At 40.2% G+C, this 14,179-nt stretch overlaps 2 protein-coding genes across 2 annotated transcripts; both read right to left on the minus strand.

The window, feature by feature from the left end:
- Positions 1–7,261: 7,261 nt before the first annotated feature.
- Positions 7,262–8,887, minus strand: LOC113739181 (uncharacterized). The gene is made up of 3 exons (XM_027266420.2): positions 8,735–8,887; positions 8,165–8,614; positions 7,262–8,077 (listed from the first exon to the last, which is right to left on the minus strand). Exons 1-3 carry the CDS (start codon positions 8,885–8,887, stop codon positions 7,262–7,264), a joined length of 1,419 nt encoding a protein of 472 aa, XP_027122221.2.
- A 54-nt stretch (positions 8,888–8,941) lies between these two features.
- LOC113739182 (uncharacterized) lies at positions 8,942–10,705 on the minus strand. Its single transcript, XM_027266421.1, has 2 exons — positions 9,792–10,705; positions 8,942–9,686 (listed from the first exon to the last, which is right to left on the minus strand). Exons 1-2 carry the CDS (start codon positions 10,703–10,705, stop codon positions 8,942–8,944), a joined length of 1,659 nt encoding a protein of 552 aa, XP_027122222.1.
- Positions 10,706–14,179: the final 3,474 nt, after the last annotated feature.

The raw sequence follows: 14,179 nt of genomic DNA on the forward strand, positions 1-14,179 counted from the left end.
CAAGGTGCAATGCGTAGGATCATTACCCAAGTGATTACAATGAATTTGTTGCTTGCAATTAGTCTCGTGCATTTGGGAACCTTCTATGAACATTGCACCGTCTAAACATTTAATAATCAAAGCATGGCCACTCAATCGGACGCCTTGACAATTGGCAATTGTTTTCTATCTTCTCGCTGTCCATTTCTTTTTCTTGGACAATGAGAATTCTTACTGGCCCCTTTTTTTCTTTGGTAGGGGACTTTTGGAAACGACCAGATCTTGTCTTCCTTTGTTACCACTTTGCCCGATGTCAACAAATCCGATATTGCCAAATCTTGAATGAAGTATCAGTAGGAAGCTTAACATTCCAATTACTATAAGCAGTTACATACACGAACTTCCTTATGTTTCAAGCATAGCCCTTTTTGGAAATCAAACCCAAGCTATTGGAATCGTATCATTGCAGCGCCTTGCTAGTCGTCAAAACGAATTTATTGCCCGGATGCTAGCCCTGTTGACTTTTAGAATCCCAAATGTCCCAACAGACTAGTTATGAATCTTTAGGCAACTAAGCTTTTGGACAATTTACTCAAGTAAACATGTATAGCTCCACTTTCCAAACTTCTCATGTATCTAGGAATGTATTGAAACTAGAAAGTGCTTAAAACCAACCTATGGCATACACGAGCTTCTTAGCAACGTGGTACTCTCCAAATTTTAACAGCTTCCTAATTCAAATACTGCCAAAATTTTCCATGCAACTTTATATAAGATATGAATTTCCTTGCTTCTATATGAGGAGACACAACCTGCATGACACAACTTGCAAAGTTTTCCAGCTTGCTTGGAGACTTACAATTTTCGAAGTCTTCTAGCTTGCGCAGTTCTCCAGCTTTCGTTTAGACCAAAATTTTCTAGCTTTCTTGGGGAATTTACAATTTACGAAGTCTTCTAGCTTGTGCCGTTTCTAGCTTTCGTTTAGACCGAAATTTTCCATCTTTCTTGGGGAATTACAATTTGCAAACTTCACCCCCAGGTAACTCGCAAGCTCACCTAGAAACTTTCTTACTAAGAAATTTAATTTTCTCACATTTGTGCCGCTGCTGACTTTTAAAGTTCTTCTCCTTTTTTTTTTTTTTGAACTGGTTGCCATTAAGAATTCAATCTTCTTGCACTAGTTGCTTGTTCAATTGACCCAATGAGACTTAGTGCACATAGGGACTGCCTGGCTTTGATTCATGCTTGACCCCCTGTCTCAAGTCAATTTCGGACTCCATTGTCACTTTGCATGTGAATTGGCATCATATGAAGATACGAAATTTATAAGCACCAATTCCTTTTCTTTTTTCTTTTTTTCTTTTCTTTTTTTTACTGCCGGACAGAACCTGACTCATCATAAACCTGCATATTACACGTTCTTTTGGTCCTTGAAATCTGTATTGCATGACCTTGCATTGAACGAATGGCATAGGCGCCTCAAGACCATTGGATACAGTAACTTGCCAAATGGTTTCTTCGTGCTATTATTCATTAATAATTGGTCCAATGCCAAATCACTCAAACTTCATTTGTTGCTTTGCATGCAAGCCACGACACTTACAATCGGGCCAAGTCCATAGTGTTTTTTTTTTTTTTGCTTTTCATGTCAATTTAATTGATAACTGATATGAAATGTTCACCAACACATGCATTGCAACTTTCTTGGAAATGTGTCCTTCTCATGAGTTTTTTTTTCTCTTTTTTTTTGTTGCAGCTTGTATTGACACCCACTGAAGCGAGTTGACGTTCCAATTGTGTTTGGCACTTTATAGCTCGGGGAATTCAAAACACTAAGGTAGCTCACATGCCTCATGATTTTCACTTCTTGTCAATGCTGATTTTTTTTTTTGTGATATGAAAGAAGGATCCCCGACACATCCTGTATGGTGGACATTTAATTTGAAGAAGGCGCAACCGCAAACTCCCACGAGAGCCATGCTATGGCTTGAGGAGTGCATGAAGAAGATGGCACAACCAAATTTTGAAGAAGGTGCAACCGCAAACTCCCACGAGAGCTTATTATGGCTTGAGGAGTACAAAAGAGATGGCGCAACCAAAATTTGAAGAAGGTGCAACCACAAACTCTCACGAGAGCCTATTATGGCTTGAGGAGTACAAAAGAGATGGCACAGCCAAAATTTGAAGAAGGTGCAACCGTAAACTCCCACGAGAGCCTATTATGGCTTGAGGAGCACAAAGGAGATAGCGCAACCAAAATTTGAAAAAGGCGCAACCGCAAACTCCCACGAGAGCCATATCATGGCTTGAGGAGTACATAAAGAATGAGACACGATTACCCACTTCAATAAAAACTCACCCAAAATTCAAGAAGCCTTTCACTATCTTCGATCATGTCATTTTAACCAAACTTTCTTTTTCCTGGCTTTTGTTGCAGGTTAGTCTTGATACAATGGTGGTGTTCAAGGAAGTCACATCTTCAAACGAAAAGTATCTCCTTATCGCTGACAGCGATGGTGACTCTGGTGATAAAGGAACGAAATTATTGGTGCATCCCCCTATACAAGGAACTTACTCTGGTAAGTGGCCTTCTCACCAGTACCCAGAATTGAAGAATTGGTCACTTGAACTTTCTCAAGATGACGGCACGAAAGTCCACTCCTTGAGATCTCTTATTCATAAGGAGCTAAGAACAACTCCCTTTCAAACCCTTGGCAGGCGGATCATAGACGGAGATGCACACTGGGGTCCTTCCTTGCGACTCAATGGTGCATTCAGTTACATCGAAAATTACTAGGAGTGGTTGGAGGATATTCTCGGCAGGAGCAAACAAGTGCTCCATGAAAATTACTTGTTTGACGCCTTATATGCTTCACTTTTCACATACGATAGGAATCCCTATGTACTTAGGGCATTCTGCGAGGCGTGGTGTCCGGACACTAATACCTTGCATACATCTATCGGGGAATTGTCTCTCTCACTTTGGGACTTGCACAAGTTAGGAGGACTTCCAATCATCGGGGGTATCTATGAAGAGGTAATTCCATGCGCGGAGGAGCTAACTGAAGTTAATGAAAAGAAATTAAGGCATATTCCACAAAGCTGTGAGTATTTGTTCGCAGCCTTTCATCATCTTCAACATGGGGAATCCAACAAAGCTAGAGTTTCTGCTGCCCAATGGATTAAGTTCTGGTTTAAAGGCAAAACCAGATACTCAAAGCCAAAGCAGAGAAGGATAAAGAGGGCATCTCGTGCTCAAGTGACCCAAAATCCGGATGGCGAAATTGGACAACCACGCAAATTTTCAAGTCAAGATAATGGCGTATTTGATACCATCAGAGTCAAACTTCACTTGCGGGAAGAGACCTATCTTGCAGCATTTATATCTTGCTGGCTCTGTGTCTTTGCTTTACCAGATGAGGACCTCCATTATATTAGACCATCTACTTTCAAAATGGCCAGTATGATGGCTGCCGGTCGTAAGACTTGCCTTGCTGTTCCTGTCTTGCTAAACATATACCGTGGGCTTCATAAAATTTCAAGCTCAACTACCCCAGGGTGTGCACGTGCGGCTTTTCCGGTGCACTACGTATATGCTTGGTTAGCGAGTTATTTCTCTACCCATTATTCGACTCCAAATACCATGTCTGGACCCACCATGACCAACTATTCTGGAGAGGGTGGTGTACGATACTTTGATGAAAATAGTGCTTGCGACCTCATTCATCAGGGAGACAAAGCAACTTGGGGAATCACTTCTCTTGTGAAGAACCGTAATGAACTTTTTATTGACAATGGCAAATTAGCAAACTTCGAACTAAGTTATTTTGTAAGTGCCTGCTCAAATTACTTAGTTTTGCATGCTGAAGGGGATTTCCTTGTTGAGCCATATAGTCCATATAGATTTGCGCGGCAATTCAGCTTTTATCAAGTTCCTCCACAGGAACTCGGGGCAGATGTTCGTTCCACAAGTTATGACTTGAGTCGAATACTCTGGCGCACTGCCATTCGCAGTAAAACAGAGTCAAAGGTACTTTTCCCTAGCTATCCCTTGAATGCTAGCAAACACACATCTTCAGGCTTTCAAACATGGTGGGCTATGGTGCATGATGATCATCTCCTCAAAGGGCGTGATGCTTTAATTAAGAGTGTCCAATCAAATAGGGAGCAAAAGAAGTCGAAAGGGAAGGAACTTGCAAACTTGAACAATTCTTCCAAGGTTGGCAATAGTCTTGAGATGAAGCAAAAGACTATGAGAAGTGAGAAGGAAATTTTGAAGAGTTCAAACAACAAGACTACTACCCCTGAGAACCTTACTCCTAATGAAGAATTTTTGAAGGGTACTTCATTTCATCTTCCTTCAAACATTGTGAAGGCTATTGATTATGATTCTTGCAGTTCATATGAGAAGAAGCGGAGTGAGCCTTTTAATGAGGAGGATGAGCAATCCACCAGCACGGATCAGCATTGAAAATGCAAGAAGTCCAAGGTAATGACTCTCCCCTTGGATGATATTGGTTTAGATCCTAAAGAACTCTTTAAAGACATTCCGGATATATCTGTGCCTGGTATAAGCCGTGCCAATATTGTAAGGACCCTCCTTGCCTTATTTAATCTAGCATTTGAAATTTGTTTGTTAATTTCATATTCATGATTTGTCTCACAACATTTTCCCTACAGTTGGATGATCAAGACTTGATCTTCATTGATGATAGAGAACCAAGTCAAGTATCAGTTGAAGGACCTACTGCATTTGAACTTTTGGGCCAAACAAGTGGTCAGTTCTACCCAACAAAAGGGTGCTAGTGAGAATTCCAAAAAGACAGTAGAGGATGGAAATGTGATTTAGCAAATCATGTCACAGAAGGCGGAGCACATGACTCCATCGGCCAAAAGGAAACTCAAAGTTTTTGATCCACCATCGTGTCGAGTGTCTGAATTTTGCCCCCAAAGCGTGATCTCAACATGTCGTCGAGTCTATATCCAAATGTTATGGAATAACTTGAGAGTTATGATATCTCAAACAGTCTTGGAGCGCATGCCAGCTCTTGAAATGAAAGCCAACGAAATCATGGAGGAAATGCAAAACTTCAATGCCACGGATATCTCAAATTTGCAAGGCCTTTTAAAGGCTTTGTTTGCAAATGCAACTCGTTACGTTGCAGTGAAATCTTCTCTCTCAAATAAAATTTCAGCTGAATCATATGATGAGTTGCTTTCTACGGCCACCCAACATCTTAGAGATGCTTAGAGTAAGGAGAAACAACAAGTGGAGAAGATCTCAACGCACATGTTTAAACTTAAGGAGATTGATCGCGAGGAAATAGAGTTGAGGAAGCGACTTGAGTTCTTGGATACTCACAGGAAGGAGACGCTTTCACTGTTACGAGAAGAGCAGGATGAGCTTATCCGAGTGCAAGGCGTGATGGTCGACTTACAAAATGAAGTTCGAAAGATTGAGAATTCCCCGCGTCTACTTGCTGAGGAGAGTCAAACTTTGGACAAGATGCAAGCATTACTTGAAAACAACCGAAAGGAGCTGTCATCATTTGAATTCTAGGAATAGTTGCCATCTTTTACTTTGTTTCAAATTTCATCTTTTGTTAATTGATCAAAGCGTGTAGCTATGAGTACAAGCACTTCATAATGAAACTTGATTTTTTTTTCATCACATTCTTGCAGACGTCCTCGTCTTTACTTGCTCTTTCGATAGCCACCGTTTTAAGCTATCAACCGTAGTATGAACAATTCCATCTTTACATAATTCTGATCACACTTGAAAAGGTAATTATCCAAATAATTTGGTAATCTGAATAATATACTTTCAAGTATATGTCACAAAATAATTCGAATTGTCCTAAAGATGAACATTTTTTTCTTTTTTTTTATCAAAAGAATCATCCGGGCAAAGATTTTAGTTTTATAATGTTGTAACTAAACTTAGAAGTTGCCCTCTAAGCTGTCTATGTATCCCAAAAGAGAATCAAGGCACACGTAGTTCCTACCGTTCACAGTTTAAACTCTTGCGGGTCAGGAGTATCCTTTTGTTTACCACCTTAGATTTGGTGGAGTGTTTCAGCAGTTTAACCACGTGCTACACTATTGGTGGTTGTTATCCACAGTTTTAGCTCATGTTGGCCCGAAGCAACATGCAGTTTAGACTCATGCGTCATGGAGTGCTTCATTTTTTTTTATGTCATGTATAACTTCATGAATTTTCCATTTATGGGACCAACTTTTACAGCATCTTTGTCCACCAGTTTATACGCGCCATTTGTGTAGATTTCTCGAACAACATATGGCCCATCCCATTTAAAAGCGAATTTGTCTTTAGTGCGATGAGTCATAACTATTGGCTTTCGAACGGTGAGTACCATGCCACCGACTTGAAAGGAGCGGCGCCGAACTTTCTTATTGAAGGCTCTAGAGAGACGGGTTTGATAGCATTCAAGATTTTGTTGGGCCTCCAACCTCTTTCCATCTAAAGCTTCCAATTCTTCAAGGCGCAGGCAAACATTTTCTTCCTCCGTGAGCCCTTCTTGAATAGCAATTTTCAAAGAAAGAATTTGTTGTTCAAGGGGCAGGACAGCTTCTACACCGTAGACTAAGGCATATGGTATGGCTTGCGTTGGAGTTCGGTATGTGGTGCGATAGGCCCAAAGAGTTTCGCCTATGCTTTCGTGCCAATATTTCTTTGATTTGGCCACTACTTTCTTCAACAAGTTATACAAAGTTTTGTTGAATGCCTCTGCGAAACCATTGGCGGGGGCATTATACATGGAGGACTTGCGTTGCTTGAAATTAAATTTTTCACACAACTTATCCATCAAGCTATTGGAGAAGGATTTTCCATTATCAGTGATAATGTACCGGGGAACTCCATAATGGTAAATAATATTCACACGAATAAAATTCACCATATCTTCCTTTCTAACTTGCTTGAGCGGTATGGCTTTAGCCCACTTAGAAAAGTAGTCGATAGCAGCAAATATATATAAATGTTGATCGGACGACTTTGGTAATGGTCCCACAACATCAAGGCCCCAAGCATCAAAAGGCCAAGAAGCAACGGTCGGGTGTAACGGCTCAGGTGGTTGATGCATGTAATTTGCATGAAACTGGCAAGCCTGACATCTTTGAGCATATTCTATGCAATCTTTGACCATAGTAGGCCAATAGTAGCCCATCCTTTTAATCCGAAAATGCAACTTAGGACCGGATTGGTGAGCTCCACATATTCCAGAATGTGCCTCGTGCATCGTTCGATATGCCTCGTCTTCGCTCAGACAGCGCAACAGTACACCTTCAAATGATCTTCGGTACAGCGTGTCCTTGTACAGGATAAACGAGAGGCACGACGACGGATGTCAGTTCTCCTACGTTGCTCCTCAGGTAATTTTTGATACTTAAGATAATCAACGAGGGGTTGTCTCCAATCTTCTTTATCAATTTCATAGGTTGAGGCCACATGAGCGTCGCCTCCTTCAATATCTTCATCATCAATTAGTGATGGAATTACCCACTTTTGACATACACGAACTTGTATCTCATGATCCGGCATGGCAAGTGAAGAGGCTAGCACAACTAATGCATCAACTTGCTCATTTTTCCTTCTAGGAACATGCCTAATACTTGCACCTCCAAGCCGCTTCACAAGTCGCATTGCATATTTGTGATACGAAATTAATTCGGACTTTTTGACTTTATAACTTCCCAAGAATTGGTTAACCACCAATTGAGAGCCACCATAGATTTGAAGTTCCAACGGCTCCATGTCAACAGCTATTTCAAGTCCGAGTATGAGAGCTTGGTACTCAGTAACATTATTTGAACAATGTTGATTTAGGGTAAAAAAGTATAATAATATCCCTCCATCAAGAGTCATGAATACAATCCCTGCTCCAGCCCCATGACGATGAGCAGCACCATCAAAATACATTTTCCATGGTGGGCGGATCTCAATAAGGAGTACATCCTCATCTGGTAGGTCATCACTTAACTCCCATTCAACAGGTATCGGGTGATCAGCAAGAAAATCCGCCAGAACTTGTCCTTTCACCGCTTTTTGAGGCACATAAATAATCTCAAACTGTTGCAGCTAAAGATACCATCTAGCTAAATGGTCGGATAATAATGGCCTGCTCATCACATACTTTATGGGATTTGCCCTGGAAATAAGCCTTACACTATGTGCTTGAAAGTAGTGTTTTAACTTCTGTATTGCAAAAATAAGAGCTAAACACAACTTTTCAATTGGCGAGTAGTTTAGTTCGTTAGGGGTCATCATTCTGCTTAAATAATAAAGGGCAACTTCTTTTCCTTCATTATTTTCTTGTGCAAGCAATGCCCCCACTGAGCGTTCCTGAGCAGCAATATAAAGAAGTAATGGCTTTCCATGAATAGGTGTAGCCAAAACAGGTGCTTTCATAAGATAAGACTTAATGCTATTGAACGCATTACTACAAGTCTCATCCCATTGAAATGGCACATCTTTCTTCATCAAGCGACTAAATGGTTGACACATTCCTGCTAAATTTGAGATAAATCTCAGCAGATAAGCTAATCGCCCTTGAAGACTTTTCAATTCATGAATGTCATGAGGCTCAGGCATCCTCAATATAGCATTAATTTTGGCCTGATCAATTTCAATACCTCAATTGCGAACTACAAAACCAAGAAATTTCCCTGACGTGACTCCAAATGCACACTTGAGAGGGTTCATTTTGAGTTGATACCTTCTCAACCGATCAAATACTTGTCTCAAGTCCTCCAAGTAGTTACTCATTTTCTTTGATTTAACAACTAAATCATCCACATAACATTTGATATTTTTATGAAGCATGTCATCAAAGATGCTTTGCATTACTCTTTGATATGTGGTTCCAGCATTCTTGAGACCAAAGGGCATTACTTTATAACAATAAATACCCTTAGGAGTACGAAATGCAGTGAGCTCATCATCCTATGGTGCCAATCGAATTTGATTATATCCAGAAGAGCCATCCATAAATGACAGAACTTCATGCTCAGTAGTTGCATCAATCATGAGCTCAGTGATCGGTAAAGGAAAGTCATCTTTGGGACAAGTATTATTAAGATCTCTGAAATCAACGCAGATGCGGATTTGTCCATTTTTCTTTCGCACAGGCACGATACTCGAAATCCATGTGGGATATTTAACTTCACGAATAAACTCGGCTTCAATAAGCTTATTGACTTCAATTTTGATTAATGGAATCAAATCGGGTCTAAACCTCCATTGTGCTTGCTTCACAGGTCGAACTCCCTTTTTAACAGTCAAATGGTAGACGGCCACTTTTGGGCTTAAACCCGGCATTTCTTTATAAGTCCATGCAAAAACATCTTGATACTCCCGCAAAAGTTCAATATATGCCTTCTCTTCGTCGGGGCTCAATAAAACACTTACGTATATTGGACGCGGGTCCTCTGAAGTACCAAGATTGATTTCCTTTAGATCATCCACAGTGGCCTTAACTCCTTCCTCCAATTCAGGTGGAGCGTCTTCAACATCTTCTTCTTCTTTAGGAGAGTCACCGTCAATTATGGTTATATGATTGCATGAAACAACACTCTCTTCATCATACTCTTTTGGTCTTGTGTACACTACGGTATGCTCCCTGACCCTCAATTCAATCCCACACTTTATTACAAGGTCTGTGCATCTTCTCATTCTCGAAGGAATGATGCTACCAAATTTATGAGGACAATCAGAAAGTTCTTCAAGATTTTCCAATGACTTTGCTATCCTTCCCTTACTCTTATGGGAGTTTTGAGGTTTTTGTCTTCTTTACGGTCCTAACTTCTGAAAAACAGATACCCGTGGAGCTTTATTCTCCTTTCCGTGAAAAGTTTGAAATCTACCAGCTATTTGAGAAGACTCATCCTCCACAGTAATATATTGACTACTAAATCTATTGATCTTAATGCGGATTGGTGTAGGGGAAGAGTAGCCAAGACCAAATTTGAGATTTTCAACGGCATATCCTTTTTCCTTCAACATCTTTTGGGTAGGATTCAACCCATGGATCATGTCACTAGTAGATTGACAGGATGGAACATTTAACACAGCAAATTCTTTGAGATCATATCCAGCCTTAGCGAGAAGCTTATATGCAATGGGATCAAAATCTTCTTTGGTTCTTAACTTTGGTATGGTGTCTTGTTCGACTTCAGATTCTTTGGTTAAAAGGTTAGACCTTTTAAGCGGAGGAAATGATGCCTTTTTTGTATCAAGATGAACTACCGGAAGAGTCAAACCTTTTAGAGGTTCATGCTGAATTACAGGTGACTGTCCCTGTTCCATTCTTGACTTGGGAGGGTAGCGAAAAACAACTGATTCATTATTTGGAAATGAAACATCAGTTTCTTCATGAACTTCCTCTTTTGATTTTGAATTTATCGCTTTCTCCCCTTTTGCACTCGGAGATTTGGGGTTTTGGATTTTATCCACAGATAGAGGTTGCTCAGACTTATCTTTCGTATTGTGCCTTTTGATGTAAAATTTGGCATCAGCGATATATGCTTGCGCCTCAGTGAAAGGATTATCATCGGCTTTCACACTTCTTGCCACCCCATTTTGACAGTACTTGAAACATTGATGAAGGGTTGACGGTACAACTCCATTTTCATGAATCCAGGGCCTTCCCAGTAGTACATTGTATGTTGTCTTAACATCTATTACGTACAACAACGCTCTGGATGACATGTCATCAATGACTATCTCCAAATTTAGTGATCCAAGAGCTCTTTTGCCGTCCTTGATTAAAACCTTGAATCATCAGTCGGCTGTTGGAAAGTTCATCAATCGGGATGTCAAGCTCCTTCAGAGTCTTTAAAGGAAGAATATTAACTGCAGAACTTCCATCTATCAAAATTCTATTCACTTTTTGCTTATTTGCATAACCAGTCACAAACAAAGGGCGGTTATGCGGTGTTGACCCAAGCAACAAGTCTTCACTAGTAAAAGTGATACTTGTGACGTTCACCTCTTCATTGCCGGTGGGCACACGACCTCTTTCATTGTCGGTAGGCACACGGGCTATCTCACAGAGAGATTCGCGAGTATTATCTTTTTGCTCTTCGGTATGACCTACTCGCGTTGCGTGACTTGCGACCACATCAACATCAAAGAATTCTTTTAAAGTGATAGGAGTTCGCGACTTTTGCTTGCAATTCGACTTCCTTGAAGGTTGCAACAGTTATTGTTTCTCTTTATGTTCTTCTCTTTCCCTTTCCAGATCACCTGACTTCTTGTTAAGGCCTTGTTTGCCTTACTAGATGGACGGGAATGTCGCCTCCTTCTGCGCGTGACTAAAGTTCATCCTTCATCATCCACATCAGGTCGTGACACCTTCTCGTCTTCATGTGCATGTTCTTGAAAAGTTAAAGTAGCACCTTCTTGTTCGATTTCCAAGGGATCCAATGAACCAAACTGAATTATTGGCAATGCAGGTACCATGACCCTTTTAATCTTTATAGACTGCAGGGAATCAATGGACGTTTGATTCACACTTGCCTTGTCTTCTTCAAGAAGAATTTTTCCTTGTCTCGCCAACTCCATTACTTTGTCTTTGAATGGGATGCCCAACCAATAGATAATACTTACAATAATTGGGATCTTCAGTGTTCCTGGCCTCGTCAGGTCGTTTCATCTCAGGAAGCGTGATCAAATTTATACTTAACAGATTGTCAAACATATCGGGGACATCAGAATCAAGGAAAGGGTACTCCTGATCTTGCATCTCCTTGAGAGTCGGTTTTCTCTTTCCTTGTTCTTGATGTGCATTGATCTTCCTGTCTTCTCTCCTAGCAGTTTTGGGAATGACCTTAAAAAGTGTTATGCTTGTAGTCATAGCCTCCTTCTTTTCATTTTTGAATGGTGGCTTGCCCCTTTCCTCATGTCTTGTCTTTCTTTGGCCTTGTGAGGGTCAGGAACTGGCGGTTCTTGTCCATCAAGATTAATCTCCAACTTATGGGCTTTTGTGGATAATTCATCAAATATTTCTGGTTGCACACCTTGTAATATGTATTTGAGTCCCTGGTGCATACCTTGAATGCACATCTCGATCGCGGAAGATTCAGAAATTCGATCTTTGCAATTTAAGTTTAGATTCCTCCAACGGTCGATGAAATCAATGACAGGTTCATTCTTCCATTGACGTGTATTAGAGAGTTCCGTCATGCTGACAGTTCTCTTTGTACTATAGAAGCGACTAAGAAATTAATGTTCTAGCTGCTCCCAACTGTCAATGGTCCCAGACTCCAGATCTGTATACCACTCAAAGCCATTGCCCTTCAGCAAGCGAACAAACTGCTTAACGAGCAAGTCGCCATCAGTGTCTGCATTGTTGCAGGTTTCCACGAAGTGTGCAATATGTTGTTTGGGGTTGCCCTTGCCATCGAATTGTTGAAATTTGGGAGGTTGATATCCCACAGGCATCTTCAAACTTTCCACTCTAGCGGTATAAGATTTGGTGTAACCGCTATATGACTTGGCACTTCCACCAATCTTGTCCTTGATGGTGCCTTCGATAAACTCCTTCAAATTATCAACATGAATAGTGCCATCAGGGGAGATTGAAAATTCCTTCGTAACTTGTGACTTCGCATCCTCTTTCTCCTTCTCCCTTGATGATGAGTCACCTTCATCTTACACTTTGGATTTCTGTTTGGACATACTAAGGCTATTTTTGCCTATATTTTCCACCATAGTCATTAATTTGACTATTTTGGCATCTTGACTTTGAGCATGCACTACTAGCCCTTCGATAATTTTGGCTAGATTCGAAATCTGATCTTCCACAGTTGTAGTATTAGTCATCATGACGGGCATCGCCACAGAGGCAGCCAAATCACTTGGGCTATCAATGGATTCATCATGGGCTCCTTTCTTGTTAGGAAGCATCTTGAGGTTTGCTTCTTCAGTCACAATGTTCGCCTTAGCCTTCTCTGCTAACTTCTTGGCCTTACTCCTTGTCAGAGGTGTAGTATACTGCGTCCCTTGAGTGGTTGAGACATCAGCAACTAAGCCTTCAAGAGAAAAGTTCACCTTCTTGAACTCCATTGAATTTTGAAACTGGTAAGTTGTTGGAAGAAAAGAGATGAGAGGTAGAGATCGTCCCACCGGGCGTGCCAGAAATTTTTAAGCACAAATTTTGTTGCCTAAAATAAAAGACAAGAAAACTTGCACAAATATCAAATTGATTAAATCAAATAATAAGCGGATTACAATCTCTGAAAATTCTTGAATCAAAGAAATTAATCCCCTGATTCTTTTCTTCGAATAGCTTCAATTGAAGGGCCGAAAAGACTTATTCTCCAATCGAAAGGGTACTTCCTACAATTTCGGCGTAGAAAACGATTGATTTGATGATGGTGTCAAACACTTGGAACTTCAAGTCTTCAACACTGATAGCAAGAGGATTTGTTTGACTTGATTTGGATTTGGATTTGAGGAAGAAAGCTCTTGAGAAAATTTGACAGAGTTTCTCCGAAAGTTAGGGATTTTTTTCTCATGTCTTTGCCTTGAGGGAAGACCTCTATTTATAACCAAAATATGTAGGATAGGTCTTCAAGAAAACCCTCAGAATCTTCTTGCATTTTGGATCACTTGTTACCCAAGAAATTCATTTTACTTGGGTTTAAATAATGGGCCAACCTAAATAGTGCATTGTGAATTAATAAATCAATTAATTCACTTCAACTTAAATGGGTATTACAAATTTAATTTGATTTAATAGCCCATATAATATTGGCCCAATTTGCCAGTCCAAAACATTATGGACTTCTATAATTTAATTTAATTTAATCAAGATCGATTTAGTTTAAATAAATCTTGACTAAAATAAATTAAATAAATTTTCTTTGTCTACAGAGACCCTTCCAATCTCTCATAGAAGCCTTTGGAACCTTAGGAACTATTGCAGCGTTTGCGTTTGGAACTTGTGGAAAACCTTTTGGTAGTTTAGGAGAAGTAAAATCATCCTCCTCATCCATTGCTAGTTGAATCTGATCCGGAAAGAATGTGGCAATGGTATTGTTGGCATTTTGCAGCTTTGTTGACAAGTGATCATATAGCGATCGGCTAATACTCTGAAAGCTCGATAAGATTCCTCCACAAAGTTTGTCAGTTTTTCCTCTTTTTGTAATACATTTCTGCCCTTGGCAGAGGAATCTCTCC

This window comes from Coffea arabica, chromosome 11c (genome assembly GCF_036785885.1).
Source record: "Coffea arabica cultivar ET-39 chromosome 11c, Coffea Arabica ET-39 HiFi, whole genome shotgun sequence".
Lineage (NCBI taxonomy): Eukaryota > Viridiplantae > Streptophyta > Magnoliopsida > Gentianales > Rubiaceae > Coffea > Coffea arabica.